Here is a 23,002-nt window from a genome sequence, read left to right as displayed (position 1 = left end):
TTTTATTCAGCTCAAGATGCTGAGTTTTGCAGAGTTCCTTTTGTTATATGATGCTATATTACTCTTTCATTAGGTACACGTAAGAAAAGAAATGACCTTGTTTTATTTAAATAAATCCTGAGGATAGGTCGACTATTGTATTACACAGCTTGCTGCACTCTTTTCTAAACAGGGGTCAATGCTACCTTCATTATAATGGTCTATGTCTATTTGTCTATGGAGAATAACATCGTTGTACCCATTTGCACTGTTCAATTCAGTTTATAATGTAAATCCATAAACATGAAAGGCACACATTCAAACTAATAAAGGATAAATGGTCTTATTCAGCAATGCAAAGCTCTTAAATGTACTTGTGCCTATACTGGACCTCATGGGGATCAATGTCAATACGTTTGTTGTGCCTGCTCTGATAAACTGAGCACAATTATGTGCCATCAGTGTGCACAAGTACAATACAGGTATGGGATCCGTTATCCAGAAACCCATTATCCAGAAAGCTCCGAATTACAGAAAGGCCATCTCCCATAGACTCCATTTTATCAAATTAATCCAGATTTTTAAAATAATTTCCCTTTTTTCTAATAATAAAGTAGTAACTATTACTTGATCCAAACTAAGATATAATTAATCCTTATTGGATGCAAAACCAGCATATTGGGTTTATTTAATATTTATATGATTTTCTAGTAGACCTAAGGTATGAAGATCCAAATTATGGAAAGATCAGTTATCCAGAAAACCCCAGGTCCCAAGCATTCTGGATAACAGATCCTACACCTGTACAAAGGAACCCTGCAAATGAACAGCTGCATTGCAGACATGTAACTTTAGCAAGAAGGAAACCGGCACTCAGGACTCAATGCAAGCGGGCAAAGCCCTGCGTGTTTATTGCAACGTTATGTTTCGGGGGCGTGCCCCTTTATCTGACGCAGGGGTTTGCCCACTTGCATTGAGTCCTGAGTGCCGGTTTCCTTCTTGCTAACGTGTCTCATTAAGGGTTGCCGATTCCTTCTAACTGTGCACTGGACCAGCTTGTATCTGAGAGGCCAGGGAGCGCTGGTGGGTTTAGGAAATTAGACATGTAACTTTGACACACAACTCACTTGAACCCATTGATTACAATATTGATGCTTTCAAAGTAGCATCAATATTGTATATATACTGCATACAAGTGCAGTAAGAACCTCCATTGCAACTTGCGTTCTAGTAACCAAAGTGGATGTGTATTTGCATTGGTGATTTGCATATATGTTGCAGTGCAAGCTCAATGATGCAAGGATTGGCACTACTATTCTAATATCTCATTATTCACTACTGCTGAGTTAATGTAGGAGTCAATGGCAGAGGTCCCTTGAACTACAGTTATGAAAAAGTTTGGGAACCCCTCTCAGCCTGCATAATAATTTACTCCACTTTCATCAAAAAAGATAACAGTGGTATGTCTTTCATTTCTCAGGAACATCTTAGTACTGGGGTATTTTATGAACAAAGATTTTTAGTGACGCAGTATTCAGATGTATGAAATTAAATCAAATGTGAAAAACTGGCTGAGCAAAAATTTGGGTACCCTTGTAATTTTGCCAATTTGAATGCATGTAACTGCTCTATACTGATTACTGGCAACACCAAATTGGTTGGATTAGTTCATTAAGCCTTGAACTTCGTAGGCAGGTGTGTCCAATCATGAGAAAGGGTATTTAAGGTGACCAATTGCAAGTTGTGCTTCTATTTGACTCGCCTCTGAAGAGTGAAAGCATGGGATCCTCAAAGCATCTCTCAAAAGATCTGAAAACTAAGATTGTTCAGTATCATGGTATAGGGAAAGGCTACAAAAAGCTATCTCAGAGGGTTAAACTGTCAGTTTAAACTGTAAGGAATGCAATCAAGAAATAAAAGGCCATAGGCATAGTTGCTGTCAAACCCAGGTCTGGCAAATCAAGAAAAATACAGGAGCGGCATATGTGGAGGATTGTGAGCAGGGCCGGAGTGGGAGTAAAAAGCAGCCCGGGCAAAAAAAATCAAAGCAGCCCACATGTAAACACACAATGGTTTTGTACTCATTCACACATATATTGGGGTAAAACTGCAAAAATTATGTGCATAAAGAGCTGCCTTTCTCGCTTAACTGTACTTAATGTAAAATATTACAGTCATTAACTAACTATTATTATTACATTATAGTACAGTAACATATTTTTTGCTGGCACCACACAAATCTAATGTGTCCTTATTAACCATTTTGTTGATTTGCCATTTATTGACAAGGATTCAATAGTTTACCTTTACAGTATGGGGTACATTGCTTCTTATAATATGCTAGTGAAAAAACAACTCAACCACTTTCTACTCTTCTACACTTTCCTATGGGATTTTCAGAAATGTATTTATCAATGAGTCAGTTGCACATTTTGCTCTAAAAGGCATTTAATTGTAAGCTATGATTATGAGTATCGTAGCACAGAACACATAAGGTTTGTTGTAGTAAAGTCTACTTTTTGTTTACTGGCCTGGTGTGGGTTTATTGTGAGTGCTACCCAATCCAGATTTAGGGTTGCCACCTGGCCGGTATTTTACCGGCCTAGCCGGTAAAACACCCGCCAAGGCCGGGGCCGGTATTACAAATTTACCGGTAATGTAGCTGCCAGTAAATTTGTAATATCCCTAACTAAAGCCCTTGGCCTGCCCCAATCTGCAGAAAATCTACCTTTTCTTCCGCGCCTGGCCAGTTGCACGCCGCCCCCTTTGACGTCTTGCCCCACTCCTTTGATGTCATATCCAATGCACGCCGCGACTCCGCCCCATTTGCAATCAATCCCCGCCCCCTTTGACGTCACATCCCACCTCTTTTTACTGCCCCCAGCACCGGCCGGTGCAAATTTCATTGAAAGGTGACAACCCTATCCAGATTCTGTAGAACTACTACATGTGCTGAAGGTCTTGTTGGGGCATGAACGCCTAGGCACCACATCATTGTGGGCAAATGTCTACTTTTATGCAGTGCTGCATTGGCTATATCTTTATAAGTTTGAACTACTCCTGAAGACTAAGGGGCAAATTCACCAACATTCGTAGTTGCGCCAGGCGCATCTTCGCCACACTTCGCCAGGCGTAGTTTCGCCAGCGCTCCGCAAATTCACTAAAATCCGAAGTTGCGCACAGGGGTAGCGTAAGATTGCGAAGTTGCGCTAGCGTTGATTCGCTAAGTGAAGCGAAGTTACGCTAGCGAAGGCTAATTTGCATACGGCGCCAAATTTAAATTTCAATGGAGGAATACGTATCAGCACTACAAATGGCTAGAAAACCTTCAAAACATCAAATAAAAATTTTATTTTGCCCTACACATGTGCCCACTGTATAGGTAAGTTGCCATGAGTCAGGAAATGTAGGGGGGAAGGAGGGGAGCCCCAAAATTTTTTCGGTCTTTTTCAGCCTATCACCCATAATATAGAAAACACGCCAGCGTTTTTTGGGACTTAGAAAAAATTTTGACTTATTTTGAAGCAATCCCTATCTACTCTATTGCGCTTCGCCTGGTCTGAGGTGGCGAAGGAAGTCTAGCGTAAAAGGTAGCCTTCAGTACACTGCGCGCGTTAGTGAATTTGCGTAGTTACGTCCGTAGCGAAAATTCGCCAGGCGTAAGGGTGCGAAGTAACACTAGCGAATCTACACCAGCGTTCGTTAGTGAATTTGCGAAGTAACGAAAATGCCAAACGCTAGCGAATTAAGGCTAGCGTTCGGTGCTTCGGCGCTTAGTGAATTTGCCCCAAAGTGCTGTAGTGTAGTTCCATGAGAATCAAGAACAGTAAATAAGTAATCACCTAAAGGACACAGTGCCAGTTCCAGCATTTTAACACATGCATGATTCCTAGCTGAGTGGGTGGCAAAATGTTCAAATGTGATTTTTAATAGACACAGTAATGTTCTGATTCACAATTCAGCCCACCCAAGCTCCACACCCTTTTAGTTGCATTGCCAACTTGTAATTTTCAGTACTCTGAGAAACGCCCAAGAAAGTCCCCTTCCCTCTGCCTTTTCAGTGACTGTGTGAAGCAGTGAAACAGACCTTTCTGCAGCCGTGCTGTCTCTTGTTGTACTTCTCCTAATAATCAGCTCTCTGCTGGCAGGCTGCAAACAGCAGACCGTTTCTAATTGATGCTCACTCTGCAATCTACTGATCATGTCTGCTGTCTGCAGCCTGCCAGACTTGCCAGCAGAGAGTGGATTATTAGGAGAAGTATAACAGGAGACAGCACGGCTGCAGAGAGGTCTGTTTCACTGCTCCACACAGTCAGGGAAAAGGGCAGGGAAGGGGATTTGCACGGGCGGTTGACTCCCGGACATTAGAGCGGCCCACTTAGTAAGAAACAGAGCGGCCCCTCGGGCAATTGCCCGTACGGGCACATTGTCAGTCCGGGCCTGATTGTGAGAATGGTTACAGACAACCCAAAGGTCACCTCCAAAGACCTTGTTGCAGATGGTGTATCTGTACATAATTTTAAAATTCAGCACAATTTGCACAAAGAACATCTGTATGGCAGGGTGATGAGAAAGAAGTCCTTTCTGCACTCATGCCACAAACAGAGTTGCTTGTATGAAAAAGCTCATTTAGACAAGCTACAGTCAAAGTGCTTTGGACTGATGAGACAAAAGTAATCTTAACAAAAAGCGCATTGCATAGTGGAAGAAGAACACCGCTTTCCAAGAAAAACACCTGCTACCTACTGTTACATTTGGTGAAGGTTCCATGATGCTGTGGGGCTGTGTGGCTACTTCGGAAACTGGGGCCCTTGTTAAAGTTGAGGGTCGAATGAATTCAACCCAATACCAACAAATTCTTCAGGATAATGTTCAAGTATCAGTCAAAAAGTTGAAGTTACGAAGGGGTTGGATATTCCAACAAGTCAATGACCCTAAACACACTTTGAAATCTACAGGCATTTATGCAGAGGGAGAAGTACAATATTCTGGAATGGCCATCACAGTCCCCCCCACTTGAATATCATCGAAAATCTTTGGGATGATTTGAAGCAGGCTGTCCGTGCTCGGTAGCTATCAAATTTAACTGAACTGGAGAGATTTTGTATGGACGAATGGTCAAAAACACCGCTATCCTGAATCCAGCCACTCATCAAAGGCTATAGGAGGCGTGTAGAGGCTGTTACATTTGCAAAAGGAGGCTCAACTAAGTATTGATGTAATATCTCTGTTGGGGTGCCCAAATGTATGCACCTGTCTAATTTTGTTATGATGCATATTGCAAATTTTGTTAATCGAATAAACTTTATGTCACTGCTGAAATACTACGGTTTCCATAAGGCTTTTTATATATTAAAAGAAAGTGGCTACTTTGAAAGCTCAGCCGATGATAAACAAAACTCCAAAAAATTAAGAGGTGGTTCCCAAACTTTTTCATATGACTATTTGAAGGTGTTAATAGTAGTGATGAGCCAAAGTTTTGCCAAGTTTTGTTTCGAAAATGAGGCCCCCATAGACTCCAATGGGAGAAAAAAATTGTTACGCATAAAAAAATTTGACTTACAAAAGTCAAGGTTTTTTTTTTTTTCCGGAGGAAAACTCGATTCAAATTAGATATGAATTTACAGGTCTGGACTATTTGATCGAATTTTAGACATTTACATTTTTTTCATAATGAACATACCATTCAAATTGTGAATTGAGTTTAAAAAAAATTCACATTACTCTAAAATTCGACCTTTGATAAATCCCTTTGTCTTACAATTACTGGCACATATGCGTGCAGGGGGATCAGTTGTAATATGAAATCATATTTTGTTCATAGTGGAACTTACTTCTCCTTTCTATTAACCTTCCAGGTTGGTTATAATTAAAAATATCCAAATGATCATAGCATGTTATAATTTAATTAACAGGCAGTTTGCATAGTGGAGCTTCGTGCAGGAGGACACCCATGCTGAGTTAATTCTATGATATTCCTCTTTGAACAAACAAGTAAAAAATACTTTATGATTTATCTTTAACAAAATAGTTACAGGCTTAAAACATAGGAATGATAGGATTTGTACAGGCTTGAAACACGGGAAAATAAAAGACTTGGAAACTTGTAACATTGCCTAACAGCTCAGTGTATAACTGTTTTACCCTTTGCAACTCGGGCCAAGTCATTTAGATTTGGGGAGAGATGGATTGGTGGGGGTTGTTCTGACATACCATATGCATTTCATTGCTGAACTAGAAAAAAAAAAAAGGATTTACAAAATACAGATATGGGATTACAGAAAGACCAGTTATCCAGAAAACCCCAGGTCCTGAGCATTTTGGATAACAGGTCTTACCGTAATCACAAATTCATGCAAATGTTAAATAAACTCAATAGGCTAGTTTTGTTTCATTATATCTTAGTTTGGATCATGAACATAGTACTGTTTTATTATTAAAGAGAAAAAGGAAATCATTTTTAAAAAGTTGGAATCTATGGGAGATGGCCTTTCCATAATTCGGAGCATTCTGGATAAACAATCTCATACAGATCCCATACCCATAAGATATACATATTAACTAGGGTTGCACTAAATCCATTATCTTGGATTCGGCTGAACCCCTAAATCCTTGAATACCGGATGGAAGGGGGAGACCGTTTTTACTTTCTTGTTTTGTGACAAAAAGTCACGTGATTCCCCTCCCGCCCCTAATTTGCATAAGCAAATTAAGATTCAGATTTGGTGCGGCCGGGCAGAAGGATTCGGCCAAATCCGAATCCTGCTGAAAAAGACCGAATCCTAAACCAAATCCTGGATTCTGTGCATCCCTAGTATTAACTTCCTTCGTATTTGGTGATATTTCCATTTTCTGTTAAAAAGTACCGTTATTATCAAGGGAAACCTTCCTTCTTATTTGGATTTTGAAGATTTTTCTCTCACAAAGTTACATTTGAAAGATTTGTTTATTAAAGCTATACATTTTGCTCGTGCCTAAATGAATACATTACAGTATTGTAACCTAACTACTTTGCTGAGAAAAAAAGGGCTAAAACACTGCTCAGTTGCTATAAAATCTTGTGCTTTGTTCAATTACATTAAAACCTATTCCTTGAAGAAGCTATACGACAGGGATTTGATGTTTTTCTCACTGGAAATATTAACCAGACAAAGGAAACCATTCACGGGGTCTGAAACTGAGACAGGATTAACATGTGTGATGTAACAATAGTCGACTAACCTGAAATTCATGGCACATTTGCCTATTAGCAAATATTATGCATGTTTTGTTTTTCTCATACTCTCTACCTGCCACCCCTGTGCACCTGCTAATAGGAGAAATCAGCATGTCAAGTGCATTGGTTTCAGTAAAGAAGATTAAGTGCTTATCCAATGGATCAGATTTAACGGTGCTTTAAAAAATAGATTTGCGTCATAATTAGACAGTAATGGTCATACTGTGACGTCAGGTCATCAGTCTTTTATTTATAATGTTCTGTAAGCAATATAGCTATAATGTTGGCATTTTTAAGTCATTACCCTTGTATAATAAAATCATTATTTTCTACATATGACAAAATTACTAATAATTACTAAACCGTAGCAACAAATCAGAACATGGCCATACTGTCAACTGTTTAAATGCAAATATCTGATGGTTAAAGGAAAGCTTTACCCCCAAAATGAATATTTAAGCAAAAGCGTTTCTTTTTTTAGATTAGTTCATATTAAGTGGCATATTAAAGAACCTTACCAAACTGGCATATATATATTTAAGTAAATATACTGCCCTTTTACATGTCTTGCCTTGAACCACCATTTCATGGTGCTGCCTTAGAGATCACCTGACCAGAAATACTACAGCCCTAACTGTAACAGGAAGAAGTGTGAAAGCAAAAGACAGAACTCTGTCTGTTAATTGTATGGTTTGTTTGGTTTGTTTGTGTGCACAGTGAATTCTACGATGCCTGGGGGATGCCCTTATTTTTTAAAATGGCAATTTTCTAATTAGTATTACCCAATGGCACATACTACTAAAAAAGTATATTATTATTTAAATTTATTCATACACATGAGCTGTTTTATGCAATATCTTTTTACAGAGACCTACATTGTTTAGGGTTTTGTTTTTCTTTAAGCTTTCCTTCTGAACCTATAGTTCTCCTTCAATGCTTTCATGCACATCTGTGTGTACTATACCAATACTTATTATTGGTACAGATTCACAGTGCATTACAGACTACAAGGGTGGTTGGGGACAGATGGCTTGTATTTTGCCCTCTGCAGTGAAGTGGGTTATCAAGTTATTTGCTAGCTAAGTTTCTTGCAAGTTGAGTGATAGCAAACATAATGTGCTGTTTAGTGGCTTATCTTTGTGGTCTATCCAGTAAGCATGTGTACAAAAAACCTTTTACACCATTTTGCAATTTGTATTGCTTGAGCCTTTAAAGTAATGCACAATGTACAAGCTGACAGAGACACCTAACTCTAAACTTTCTGATAATTCATTCATTCATTAATGTCACTTTATGCAGTTATCATGCAAACAATAGGAAAAGTAATTAATTAATGTGTTTATCCCCAGTTGGAAAAAAATAGATTTTTTTTTAGCACACACGCCAAATTGGTAAATGCTGCTGTAACTAGGAATGAAAGAGGAAGGGAATTATTTTTTATATAGCACTTTTCTCCCACGGTACTCAAAGCGATTTTACAGAAGCCATTATAGGCACACTAGGTAGCCGGGACACCAGGAGATTAAATGCCCCATGACTACACAGCAACATGTCAATATAAACTATAGTAGTCTTTCTGAAGCAAACACACAACTTTTACCAGTGTAGATTATATTTTAATTATTTTAATACACTTTCAGTTGTTGGTGTTACTGTTCCTTTAAGTGACTTTTCCAGGGTCAAAAGGAATCAAACCAGGTTCGCTAGCATGAGATCCCACATCAAAGGCTTATCACTTAACCTCTTATACGTGTACAAAATAAAAACTACCTCTGCTAACTAATCTGGCAACACCAAATAACACAAATTACCAAAATCCAATATTAAGGTCAAACAAACGAAAATTATATTTATCCTGGATTTGGTGACTGAGCCCTGAAGACAATGCTGGGACATTTTGGTGCAAAATGCTGTACTAATACAGTTCACAGGATCTGCCCCTGTCTAGTATGAGCTCTATGCTAAATGTGTCTCATTAATAATAAATGTAAAATGTACCTGATAACAGTAGGTGTGATTTCAGCACAGAAGAATACACTCAGACTCCCCACTGCATGAGAAGAAAACATCCCAATGATGGAGAAAATGATGTTGAACTTATTTTTCACTATGTCACTCAAACCTGTTGATAGAGAAAGACATTGATATCAATCAACTCATATAATTGCATGGGGCATTGATCACCAAATGAGATAAAAGGACATTTTCTTGAGATGTTGGCCTATTTTTCCATAAAAGTTTTTCACTATTACTCAGATCTTAAGCTGTGTGTGGCAGGGATCCCCTTCCTCTTAGTTGACACTTAGCTCTTTAATGTAACTATACTTTGTATGTTATTGTATTTATTATTATAATGAACCTTGTTTGTTCTATTAATGTATTGTCCTGCAGTACAGCACTGCATACAGTATATAAGTAGAACTATATAAATAAAAGTTTACCTACATACATACATACATACATACATGTGTTATATTACACTAATTCCATGATAGATGTTGACAGGGTAAAACATGCACTGATCAATGCATGAAACCTATAAGGATTATGCATATAACAGTATAAGGGTATAGTGGAGGAGCTGGTCTTTCTGTCTGAGATGGTATTTCACTGAAGATTACGTGCATACCATTTCCGGATCATGGATCTTCATGCATTAAAGGAGAATTCAATCCTAACATTGAAAAATCCCTAACTCCCTACCCTACATAGACCCTCTCCCTCCTCCCCCCAGCATAAGTGCTACCCCGGGCAAATGCCCCTAATGTTTTACTTATCCCTCGGTGCAGATTCAGGCATCGGAGTTCACGTGCGCCATCTTCAGCCGCTTTGGAAATCTTCTAAATGAGACCTGCGCTTGGCAAATTTTTCGGCAATGTGTAGTTGTCGTGAAACAGAAAATTGCTCCAACTGTGCATGCGCCGCTCTGTTGGTCTCATTCCAAAGAGAAGATTGCGCCTGTGAACGCAGATGCCTGACTCTGCACCGAGAGGTAAGTAAAACGTTAGGGGCATTTGCCCGGGGTAACACTTAGGCTGGGGGGAGGAGGGAGGGGGGTCTAATTGTTAAGGTTGAATTCTCCTTTAAGTCTACTAGAAAATCATGTAAACATTAAAGAAACCCAATTGACTGGTTCTGCTTCCAATAAGGATTAATCCTATCTTAGTTTGGGCCAAGTACATGGTAGTTTTATTATTACAGTGAGAAAAAAAAATCAAAATTTGGATTATATGGATACAATGGAGTCTATGGGAGACAACCTTTCCGTAATTCGTAGCTTTCTGGATAATGGGTTTGATCCCATACCTGTATGTGAATTTCACCAATCAGTCATTTAAATTCATTACAATACAATGTACAGTAAAAAATTTAACCATACCTGTTTCAGGACGTTGACTGTATTTTCCAATTACTTTAGCCAGCCAGTGAAAAATAAGAAGAAAAAAAAAAAGAATATTAACATACATTTATTTTTTTAATCGCCTGAATCCTAGTCAGCATGATGAGCAAACATTACATTCCTTTACAAAGCCAAGCATGTGTGCCCCTACGTGAATTCAAAAGCCGAAGGCAGAATCTTAATGATGTAGTAATATTTATGCAAAAGATGAGCGGAACTCTCAAACAAAACACAGCCGTGACTCATATTTAACAAAGACCTCTGTGGGTGATGGAAAAATATAAATATATCAAACAGAATGCTGCAGACTCCAGGGATGGGCAAGCTGTTTGCTGAGAATTATATTCTCCTGGCCTTATTTTCTCTCACCTTCATTGCAGAAAACTTTAAAACATCGATTTAAAAAATCTTACACATAAATTCACAGTTACGATGATTGTAAAGTAAAAGCAAAACATTTCACCCAATACAGTGTTGTTAATACTTTTAAACTGAAAGTCAACATGACAGCTCGGTACACTAAACCTTAAACAGTTCATTTTAACACAACCACATGGGTGCAATAAGCTGTAACAACCAAACAGCTTTTCTGATCTAGAGCAGAAAGTTGATTGCAAAGAGTTAACATGTATGGTACTGTAAAATGTGATGTAACTAGAGTGCGTCAGGCCCACCTGCAAAAAAATCTTCAGAGGGGCTCGGCGCATTCAGATTCCCATTCTCCCGCCTGCTTCCTGTCCCGCATCTGCCCCACCTCCACCCACTCCCGCCCGACCCACAGTCTGGGCCCCCTGTGACTGCAGGGTCTGCTTCCTCTATAGTTACACCACTGCTATAAAACCTTAACAGATACAACTGTTTATGCCAATATGTTTTCTGTCATTATATGTGGATGATATTTTTAGCAAGGCTTAAAGGGATACTGTCATGGGAAAAAAAATGTAATCAGTTAATAGTGCTGCTCCAGCAGAATTCTGCACTGAAATCCATTTCTCAAAAGAGCAAACAGATTTTTTTATATTCAATTTTGAAATCTGACATGGGGCTAGACATATTGTCAATTTCCCAGCTGCCCCAAGTCATGTGACTTGTGCTCTGATAAACTTCAATCACTCTTTACTGCTGTACGGCAAGTTGGAGTGATATCACCCCCCTCCCTTCCCCCCCCAGCAGCCAAACAAAAGAACAATGGGAAGCTAACAAGATAACAGCTCCCTAACACAAGATAACAGCTGCCTGGTAGATCTAAGAACAACACTCAATAGTAAAAACCCATGTCCCACCGAGACACATTCAGTTACATTGAGAAGGAAAAACAGCAGCCTGCCAGAAAGCATTTCTCTCCTAAAGTGCAGGCACAGGGGCAGCTGGGAAATTGACAAAATGTCTAGCCCCATGTCAGATTTCAAAATTGAATATAAAAAAATCGGTTTGCTCTTTTGAGAAATGGATTTCAGTGCAGAATTCTGCTGGAGCAGCACTATTAACTGATGCGTTTTGGAAAAAAAAAACATGTTTTCCGATGACAGGATCCCTTTAAGGCTATTGATAGTAGTTAATTTGCTAAATAACTTACAATTCAGAAGGCCCAACTGAAGTAAAGATGCTAGTGCAGTTAAAATCATAAATAGCAGCAATCCTCCTCTTCGGCCTAGAAAGCCAACCACGGGACACATTGCCAGGCAGGATGCCAGAGCAATCCCTGCCATGGCAAAGTAGTTCACATAAAAGTTGTGCATGAAGCTTGTATTAAGTTCAGGGTCCATCAGACTTTTTGCAAAACAATGATGTATTCCATACCCAGTCAGTCTGTAGGTACCAACAGAGGGAAAAGAAAGTTAGAGCCCAGTGAAAAACAAAATACATGAAAGACAAATGTAAGAAATACTTTTCCCCTTCAACAAAAACCTTAGTCACACACTATAGTCAAATACTGTATCCAGTACTGTGTTACAGTACAGTATGGCTTTTATTCCTATAAAAGTCTAAATTGCACAGGTAGTTTGTTACCTTCCAGTGGTAGTACTAGTTCAAAATATTATTGCACTTCATTTATATTGTATCAACATTTTTTGATGGACAGTGATTTGTTTGGCTTGCCTATCAGTCACATCAGTCAGTTTAACTTTCAATAAGAGGTCCCTATTACATGCACACAAAATAAACACTTGTGTTAATTTCATCAGGAGTGAATTAACCCGACTGTATGTTTTTGGTATGTGGAAAAACTGTAGTGCCTGATGGAAAAGTACAAAGACACAGGGAAAACATCCAAGCTTTTGAACCTTGGTCAATGGAAATGTAGATGCCTTGCTCAAAAACATGCACCTCTTTTTTCACTACCAACTGCTTTCAAGGGCTGAAAGACTATATATAATATTAGACACACACACACAGCATACACATATATATATCTTTTCGGGCACTGGAAAAACTCAAAGACTTACGAGTTTACACAGAGCACTAGTATATTCTTCCACAGATTCCTGGTCCCGACTACTTTTACAATGCACACCTTCTTGGGCCTTGTGTAGAATTCTCTTTCAAGTTCTGCAACAAATTTATGTAAAATTAATATTGAATCCTTAATTAAAAAACATACAACACTATTATTAATTTATTTTTACATGTTTTTTTTATTATTTTTTATTGTTTATTTAACAAATTTTACAAAGATAGTCTAGTGACAGAAATATAAATAGATAAAATGAGAAAAGGTAGATGAGAATATAACAAAGTAGATTAAGAAAATATAAGACAAGCGCTAACTCGTAGCAGAACACTTCCATTATTCACAAACTTAACACGCGACCCATCGCTTTAACATACAAAGCTGCACAAAACAATTACCATTTTGTTATTCAGGCTGATTCGCTTGCCAGACCCCCAGATACGTCATGATTATACACAGAAAGATCCTCCATTTGATCCTCTTTTGGCCTATCCCCCCATTTAAACCTATTTGTTTAGAAACCTAACCCATGGTTCCCATATTTCCCAGTATTTAGTGCTCTTATTATGACTAATGTGTAACTGGGAGGGGCCGACTCCTTCCAATGTCTTGGAATTACTAACCTGGCCGTGTCCAGTAAGTGCAAGTAAGTGGGTCCCTTAATAAACCATCCATATCTAGGCTTAACAGGATCAGAGCATCTTCCGCCAACATGTTAATGTTCGTTACTTCTTTTATTGCTTTCAATATATAACCCCAATAAACATGCAAATCCTTGCACTTACACCATATATGAGCATGTGTCCCCTTTTCTTTACCACATCTCCAACATAAATCTGTAAGTTCAGGAAACATCCTATTCAACTTAGCTGGTGTAAGATGCCATCTACCGTATATACCCGAGTATAAGCCGAGTTTTTCAGCATCCAAAATGTGCTGAAAAAGTCTACCTCGGCTTATACTCGGGTCAGCGGTACCAGACCCGAGTAGCTGGGATTGCAGTCACTTTTAATCATTCCTATACCAACAGTTCACTTGGGGAGAGACTGCATTATCCCACAATGCCCTCTGTTGGTTATATGAAAGAATAACAGTGCGCCCTCTGTTGGTTATATGAAAGAATAACAGTGACTGCAATATCACACAGCGCAATCTGTTGGTTATATGAAAGAATAACAGTGACTGCAATATCACACAGCACCGTCTGTTGGTTATATGAAAGAATAACAGTGTGCCCTCTGTTGGTTATATGAAAGAATAACAGTGACTGCAAAATCACACAGCGCCATCTGTTGGTTGTATGAAAGAATAACAGTGTGCCCTCTGTTGGTTATATGAAAGATTAACAGTGACTGCAATATCACACAGCGACCTCTGTTGGTTATATTAAAGAACAACAGTGACTGCAATATCACACAGCACCCTCTGTTGGTTATATGAAAGAATAACAGTGCGCCCTCTGTTGGTTATATGAAAGAATAACAGTGACTGCAATATCACACAGCACCCTCTGTTGGTTATATGAAAGAATAACAGTGACTGCAATATCACACAGCGTCATCTGTTGGTTATATGGAAGAATAACAGTGACTGCAATATCACACAGTGCCCTCTGTTGGTTATATGAAAGATTAACAGTGACTGCAATATCACACAGCGACCTCTGTTGGTTATATTAAAGAACAACAGTGACTGCAATATCACACAGCACCCTCTGTTGGTTATATGAAAGAATAACAGTGCGCCCTCTGTTGGTTATATGAAAGAATAACAGTGACTGCAATATCACACAGCACCCTCTGTTGGTTATATGAAAGAATAACAGTGACTGCAATATCACACAGCGTCATCTGTTGGTTATATGGAAGAATAACAGTGACTGCAATATCACACAGTGCCCTCTGTTGGTTATATGAAAGATTAACAGTGACTGCAATATCACACAGCGCCCTCTGTTGGTTATATGAAAGAATAACAGTGACTGCAATCTAGATCTAGATGATTTGTGAGCTAGTAACTGGATCTTATTCCACATTACGGGAGAGATCCTGATGTTTAATTCCTTTTCCCACTCCCTGCGTGCTGTATCTTTCGCCAGAAAAATATTCGATAATAAAAGTTTATATATATTGGAAATTGCTTTATTAAGGATCTCTTTGCTTTCCAGAAATTTTTTCCATTTGGTCAGTTCTCTATCCCATTCTTCATCTTTAAATTTATATAAATAATGTTTCAATTGACAGTAATTCCATGTATCTCTAGCATGGTTTCCCCATTTCTTTTGAATTTCTTGTAATGATATTTTATTATTTTCCAGAAAGTCACTGATTCTTGTGGGTCTTCCCTCTAGTACTTGCCATTCCTTGAAGGCTCCACGCTCTAAGCTGGGTATGAATGAACTGTTATACACTAAGGGTTGTAGAATAAAGGGAGTTTTAGACAGATTCATTTTTATTCTATTGCTATACCATAGCTTAAGTATGGGAGCTATTAGTGGGTGAACCTTCACCCTTTCCGGTAAACATTTGGGATCACACCAAAGAAAATTTAACAACGGTGTCCCAGCCCACTGATGTTCTAAAACAACCCACTCTTTCTTCCTAACCTCTACTGCCCATTGTTTTATACGTGTTAGCTGTACTGAAATGTAATATAACCATGCATCTGGGGTAGCTAACCCACCTCTATCTATTGGTAGTATTAGTTGTCTGTACTGGATCCTAGCCCATTTGCCGTTCCAGATTTTATGAACAAAGATTTAATTTTCTTAAAAAAAGCGGCAGGTAATCTAATTGGCAAGGCTTGTAAATAGTAATTCAATTTAGGCATCAAGAACATTTTCAATGCTTGTACTCTCCCCAGCCAAGACAGGTTTATTTTGTTCCAATTGTTTACCTTTTCTTGAAGTATTACAATAAAGGGACGAAATTGTTATTATAAAGATCGGACATATTTGGAGTGATATTTACTCCCAAATATCTAATACTGTGGTTTGTCTTTTTAAAAGGAAAGTTTTTTATTAACCTCTCCATTGTATTTTCTGGGGTATTAATATTCAGAATTTGAGATTTTGTAAGGTTAACCTTAAAATTTGATAAGAGTTCCAAAATGTTCTATAAGTGTTAGAAGACAAGGTTTGGAGGACAACGGACTGGAGACAACAATTAACATATCATCAGCAAAAGCTATTGTCGTATACTCTTTCTCTCCAGTCTTTATTCCCCCTATATTTGCCTCCAATCTAATATGCGAAAGTAATGTCTCAATCACCAGCACGAATAGCAGTGGTGATAACGGACATCCCTGCCTGGTTCCATTGCAGATATTTACTGGGTCAGATAATTTGCCGTTCACTTTAACTCTTGCGTATGGGTCTTTATATAGAGCTAAAATACGATTTATGGTGGTCTCCCCTATTCCAAAACCTCTCAGTGCTTTTTCCAAAAACGGCCATCCCACTCTATCAAATGCTTTTTCAGCATCTGTTGTAATTAGTATTGATGAAGGTTGTAATTAGTATTGATGAAGGTTGTAATTTATCCGTTTGCCCTATTTTCAATAATGATAAGATTTTATAGATATTATCCCTCCCTTTTAGGTATAAACCCAGCCTGATCCTCATGGATTAAATCCGGTAAGTATTTTTTCAGTTTGTTTGCTATTATTTTAGCGTATATTTTTAAGTCTATGTTTATTAGGGATATTGGCCTATCGCTTTCACAGAGCTGGGGGTCTTTTCCCTCTTTTGGAATAATAATAATATTAGCTTCTTTTGCCTGTTTATGAAACCCTTGAGTTTGATCAATAGTGTTATATTAGGAGCACAACAAGGGGATTAATTCTATTTTATATGTTTTATAATATAACGCGCTTACATGTTAACACTTTAAAAGGAATGGAATTGATTATCTAGAAACCTATTATCGAAAAGACTCCAGAATACAGGCTGGATATCTCCAATAAAGTCCATTTAATGCAAATCATTTTTTTTCATGATTTTCTTTTTTCCTCTAACAATAAAGCAGTACCATGTACGTTAATAATTAAGCTGCATGAAATCCATTAGAGGCAAAACAATCTTTTTTTTATATACTTATACTTGAATCACCGAAAGACCCCCCTAATCTGGATTATAGGTCCCTTATGTGTATTAACTTGTTTTTACGAACTATCATTTAGCTTTAGTAGGCATTCTAATTCAACAAGTTTTTACTTGCTGCTTGAAATTTATGAAAATGAAAATTATGAAAATTCTTACCAGGCATTACTCCTTTGATATCACTTTCCATGTTCACTCTGTTTCTGTGAATGATTTGAAGAATTTGCTTCTTAGAAGCTTCAAACTGCATTGTGGCCATGAGCCATCTCAGGGATTCTGGGAAAATACTGCAAGTAAATTATTCATTAATGATTATTACACTTTGAAAGAAAGTGAATGAAAGTGAGTGAGAGTAAGATAGAGAAAATACAAATCGCTAGAAACCATGTTTCAATAGTGTTACTCCAGCAGAATTCTGCACTTAAATCAGTTTTTAAAAGATCAAACAGATTTTTTTAGATTTAATTTCGATTTTTTTTATAGGGCTAGACTTGATGTCCATTTCCCAGGTGCCCCCAAACTATCCTGATAAACTTCAGTCACTCTTTACTGCTACACTGCAAGTCAGAGTGATATCAACCCCTCTACGCCCCCCCCCAGTAATTCACCAGCAGCCCATCAACAGAACAATGGGCAGGTGACCAGATGGCAGCTCCCTGACACCTCTGCTAAAGGATTTGTTTGCATTGCTAAAAACCCAGCTTTTTCCTGCTTGGATCTATTGTCTACCACTAGGAGGGGCTAGGGAGCAAGACTTGGGTCATAATTAAATACAATGAGTTGAGGAGAAACAATAACTGTCTCAAAGCAGTTCAATCCTGAAGTGCCGGCTCCTTCTCAAAGCTCAGAATAGGGTACAATGCTGCCTCCACACCAATATTACAACTAAAGAAAATACATTTTCTGGTTCAAGAATAACATTTTAAATGGTACAGTTGATTATTTGCAATGTAAACAGTGTGATTTAGAAATGAAATGTAAACCATAAAAATCATGACAATATCCCTTTAAGTAAACTTTTAGTATGTTATATAATGGCTTATTCTAAGCAATGTTTTTGTTTGGCCTTATTTTATTCTTTTTTTATAGTTATAAAATTACTTTATTCTTATTATTTCTTCTAAATTTTCAGCTTTCAAATGGGGGTTACAAATGTATTGTTATTCAACTTTCAGGGTTGGACTGGGCCGACGGGACATCAGGAAAAAACCCGGTGGCCCCGGCTCTTTTGGGCCTCACCGGCACAGATCCGCTCCCTGCACTCCCTCCCTGAACCCGGTCAAGTGCTGATGGGCTAAAAAGTGGGACATGCGTGTGTGCGCGCGCTCCGATGTGGGTGTGGGGGGGAACTGGGGGGGGGCCTGAGGCTGCAGGCCCGGTGGTCCTTTCAGTCCAACACTGCCTTCTTCTATTCATATTTCAGTCTCAGTCAAATCAATGCATGGTTGCTAGGGTAATTTGGACCCTAGCAACCAGATTGCTGAGAAAAGCTAAATAACTCAAAAACCACAAATAACAAAAAATGAAAACCAAATGCAAATTGTCACAGAGTGTTACCTTTCATACTAAAAGTTAATTCAAAGGTCAACAACTCCTTCAAAAGGTTTTGTTTAAAATTCAAAAACCATTTTGGAAAAAAAGAGAGAGGTATATATCATATAATACAATAGTGTTGCAGTGTTACAATAAGTAACACTGCAGGACCAACTACAGTGCTAGCATTTATTATGACTCCCACTGGTGAATGGTACACAACTGTAAAACAAAAACCCTATTCAGTTCATGCTTTAATTTAACTTCGTCCTCTATCTCACAGTGCTTATGGTATATATCAAAAACTGTATATGTCATTTATGCAACTTTTATAAAATATACTGTATATAACTGATAGGGTTCTTACAAACTGGAAAAAAATAATTTTTATCAAAGAGAAAGGCTGACATAGGTTGGTAAGAAAAGATGTGCTTTTAATGCTTTCAAGTTAGCTGGGAAAGCCGAATCATTTATAAGGTACAAGGAGGCCAATAAATCATGCAAAAAAGCAGGCAATCAGGCAAGCTAAAATTGATATGGAAAAGGATATTGCAGATAATCCAAAATTATTTTTTAATGTAAATATGTGTAAATATATGTAAATAGTAAAAATTAAGCAGGAAGGGGGGTCAGCTGGTTGATGAGAACAAAAAGAAAAGCGGAGATTCTGAATTCATATTTTTCATCTGTCTACACAAATGAGGAACCAGTTAATGAAGGTTTCCTTCTTAATAGTCCCAATTCTAGTAATACAACTAATGATCCATGGTTCACCCATGAGGAAATTCAAAAGAGACAAGAACATGTTAAGATAAACAAAGTTCTGGCCCAGATGGTATTCATCCCAGGGTACTTAGCGAATTTAGCTCTGTGATTGCCAAACCTCTTTCCTTAATTATTCAGGATTCATTGAGGTCTGGAATTGTGCAGAGAGACTGGCAAATTGCTAATGTGGGGCCACTATTCAAAAAGGGATCCTTTTCTCAGCCTCAAAACTATAGGCCAGTTAGTCTGACGTCAGTGGTAGGAAAGCTTTTCGAAGGGTTAATAAAGGATAAGATACTGGACTTCATAGCAAATCATAATACTATGAGTGTGTGCCAGCATGGTTTTATGCGGAATAGATCTTGTCAGACTAACTTTATTTCTTTTTTATGAGAAGGTGAGCAGGGACCTCAATTCTGGGATGACAGTGGATGTAATTTACTTAGTATTTGCTAAAGCATTTGATACACTGCCACACAGAAGGTTACTGGTTAAATTAAGAAATGTTGGCCTGGAACATAATATTTGTATCTGGATAGAGAACTGGCTAAAAGATAGATAGATGTTCCATTTACCACCACAAAGAGTGGTGGTAAATGGAACATTTTCTAATTGGACCAGAGTTGTTAGTGGAGTACCGCAGGGCTCTGTACTAGGTCCCTTGCTTTTCAACTTGTTTATTAATGACCTGGAGGTGGGCATTGAAAGTACCGTTTCTATTTTTGGAGATGATACTAAATTGTGCAGAACTATAGGTTCTATGCAGGATGCTGCCACTTTGCAGAGTGATTTGACTAAGTTGGAAAACTGGGCAAGTTATACACTAAATGGCACTGTGTTGGGAGTTAACTGAGAAGAATCTAGGGGTTTTTGTAGAGAACAAGTTGTTAGTGTCATTCTGTGGCCACTAAAGCAAATAAAGTTCTTGCATAAAAAAGGGCATTAACTCAAGGGATGAAAACATAATGTTGCCTCTTTATAGTTCCCTGGTAAGGCCTTACCTGGAGTATGCAGTGCAGTTTTGGACTGCCTGATGATACACTGGAATGCACTGCGGGGTGATGTTGTGATGGCTGATTCTGTTAATGCCTTTAAGAGTGGCTTGGATGATTTCTTGGACAGACATAATATCAAAGGCTATTGTGATACTAAACTCTATAGTTAGTATAGATATGAGTATATAAGCTCCGCTCAGACTGTAAGCTCTACGAGGCACGGACCTCCTTCCCACTACGTCTCTAACCACATAGCACTTAAGCTCTTTGTCCTATGATTCTGTATATATTCATTATGTGATTTGTCTCCCCCATGTATACTTTTATATATTGTACATTTATGCACTGTACAGCGCTGCGGCTCCTTAACAGCGCTTTACAAATAAAGTTATACATACATACATATATAATTTATGTGAAGGTATGGATGGGTGTGTGTATGGATGCTGGGTTTTCATTTGGAGGGGGTGAACTTGATGGACTTCTATGTAACTTACATTATAAAAACCTTTCAGAATTTCTGTATAAGAATTCAGGGCACACTAGCTACAGACAGATACCCAAGACATGCCAAATCTACACTTAACCTTGTTTTTTTCCAGTAATCTACCTGGCAGACAAATTTTTTTTTTCAATAAGATATTGGGTAAGAAAAATATCAGCTAAAATATATTATATATATATATATATATATATATATATATATATATATATATATATATATATATATATATATATATATATATATATATAAATAAAATATTCAATTATTTTACTATAACATTATATAGGGTCACTTTTTGCAGCAACAACTGCTTTGGGTATTTTGTAATAAGTATGTACCAGCTGCGCCTAGTGTTTATAATTTTGGCCTATTTTTTGAGGCAGACTCAAAACTTTTGTAATGAATGGTAAGGCCTGTAACTCATTGCTCTAAGCCACTGTGGCCTCTCTTTCTTGTAAATGGCTCTAAAATTGGCTCTAAAATTGCTTCTCTAAGGAAAAGATAACAATGGCTACTTTTTCCAAGCCAAATGCAGTAGTGTTTTTTTTTGCTATATGATAGCAGGTGAAATACATAATTCTGCAAATGATATATTGTCATAAAGACTTACATACTCTGCAGGTATCCAGGAAATTCTCTGTCTCTTGATTACGTTATTAGAAAGTAAATTATTTACATTATTACAGGAATTTATAATTATGATAGAGGCAAACATAGTGATCACAAAAAGTAAACAGAGCTCATACGGTTCCACCGGAAATAAGTTTATTTCTTTATGTATATTTTGATTTTGTTTGATTAAATATAATTTATATATGCAATTAATATATGCAATATGAGCTCTGTTTTCTTTTTTTATACAACAGTATTTTCACCAACATTGTATTTTTTATAGAATCTGTTCCCACCAGACTTTACAGTGCTCTGAATACCATTCTCTATGCTTTGGCAGCACAGAGTATACTACAATACTCCTTATCAGCATCACACTGTCATTAATAAGATATGAAGGAGAACATCTCAAAGCTGCAGTAAATTTGCCCATGGGCAGTTACCCTAGCAATCAATCTACGATTAGCTTTTTAAAGCCAGCTGCAAGAACAATGAAAGTAACAATTTCATCAGTTGTCATGGGTTACTGCCTATGAGCACATTTTCCTAGTATTGATAAATGACCCCAGTGCTGTCTTAAAATGTATGATGTGACCTAAAATTATTAATCACTTTAGTAAAACTCGATATAGATCTAACCTTTGAAGGAATTATATAACTAAACAAAAAAATGACATTTTTGTTCCTAGTATAAAATCTATTTATGTAATCAAAGAATCCAAAGAAATTAAGACATCCTAAGCTAGGATACTTACTACCAGTATGACAACATCAGGATAAAAGGGCAGATAATAACAGCTTGAAGGACCTGCCAATCCCTGCAGAGTGCTGCAATGCCAGGTAGAAGGAACTGTCCGGCCATTCCAATGAAGCTGGCGATCATTGTTATCATAAATCTGTGACTAGGAGGGCAAAGTTCTATTCCTGAAACCAAAAAATAAATAAATATTTATGAAAGCAAAAGGAAACTGTTATTTTAATATTATTATTCATGTCTGCTGCTACTGCAAAAAAAAATCCCCCTGATAAAGTGCCTTCTAAACAGGTTCACGGTTATTGTCATAATTAACAACTCATCAGCACTGGTAATGACTGTACTGGAAACCGAATAACCTCTCGTTCAAAGTTTCTCTTCGTCCCAACAATAACAATTGGCGTGTGCAACATTATGGGGCAGATTTATCAAAATATGAGTTTCGATTTTAATAAATAAAAACTCACCCATGTTTTTTCATTCTGATGGGATTTTTAGAAGCATATTTATCAATGGGTGAAAGTTAGAACTCACCATTTGATTAATACTAAACTCACATTTTGCTAAATCTGTCCCTAATAATAAATGTTAAACTTGGCTGGTGCAAGTATGTAATCAAAGCATGAGTTATTTGCGATGCTCTGCTGCCTTTAGATAAATCAGGAGATAATCAACATCTTTATGCTTTATGA

The 23,002-nt window shown here is 37.6% G+C and overlaps 1 protein-coding gene across 1 annotated transcript in view; it reads right to left on the bottom strand.

The window, feature by feature from the left end:
- The window catches only part of slc22a23.S (solute carrier family 22 member 23 S homeolog), a 92,333-nt gene that overhangs the window by 4,068 nt on the left and 65,263 nt on the right, over window positions 1-23,002 (bottom strand). Inside the window, exons 4-9 of the mRNA XM_018269451.2 lie at window positions 22,312-22,480; window positions 17,306-17,433; window positions 13,043-13,145; window positions 12,172-12,404; window positions 10,575-10,607; window positions 9,194-9,317 (exon numbers count right to left, since the gene is read on the bottom strand). Of these exons, the coding sequence (XP_018124940.1) occupies window positions 9,194-9,317; window positions 10,575-10,607; window positions 12,172-12,404; window positions 13,043-13,145; window positions 17,306-17,433; window positions 22,312-22,480 (790 nt within the window). The remainder of the gene's footprint in view (window positions 1-9,193; window positions 9,318-10,574; window positions 10,608-12,171; window positions 12,405-13,042; window positions 13,146-17,305; window positions 17,434-22,311; window positions 22,481-23,002) is intronic.

This window comes from Xenopus laevis, chromosome 6S, assembly GCF_017654675.1.
Source record: "Xenopus laevis strain J_2021 chromosome 6S, Xenopus_laevis_v10.1, whole genome shotgun sequence".
Classification (NCBI taxonomy): domain Eukaryota; kingdom Metazoa; phylum Chordata; class Amphibia; order Anura; family Pipidae; genus Xenopus; species Xenopus laevis.
The sequence above is the reverse complement of the archived record's forward strand: the minus strand, read 5'-3'. Positions and strand labels throughout refer to the sequence as shown.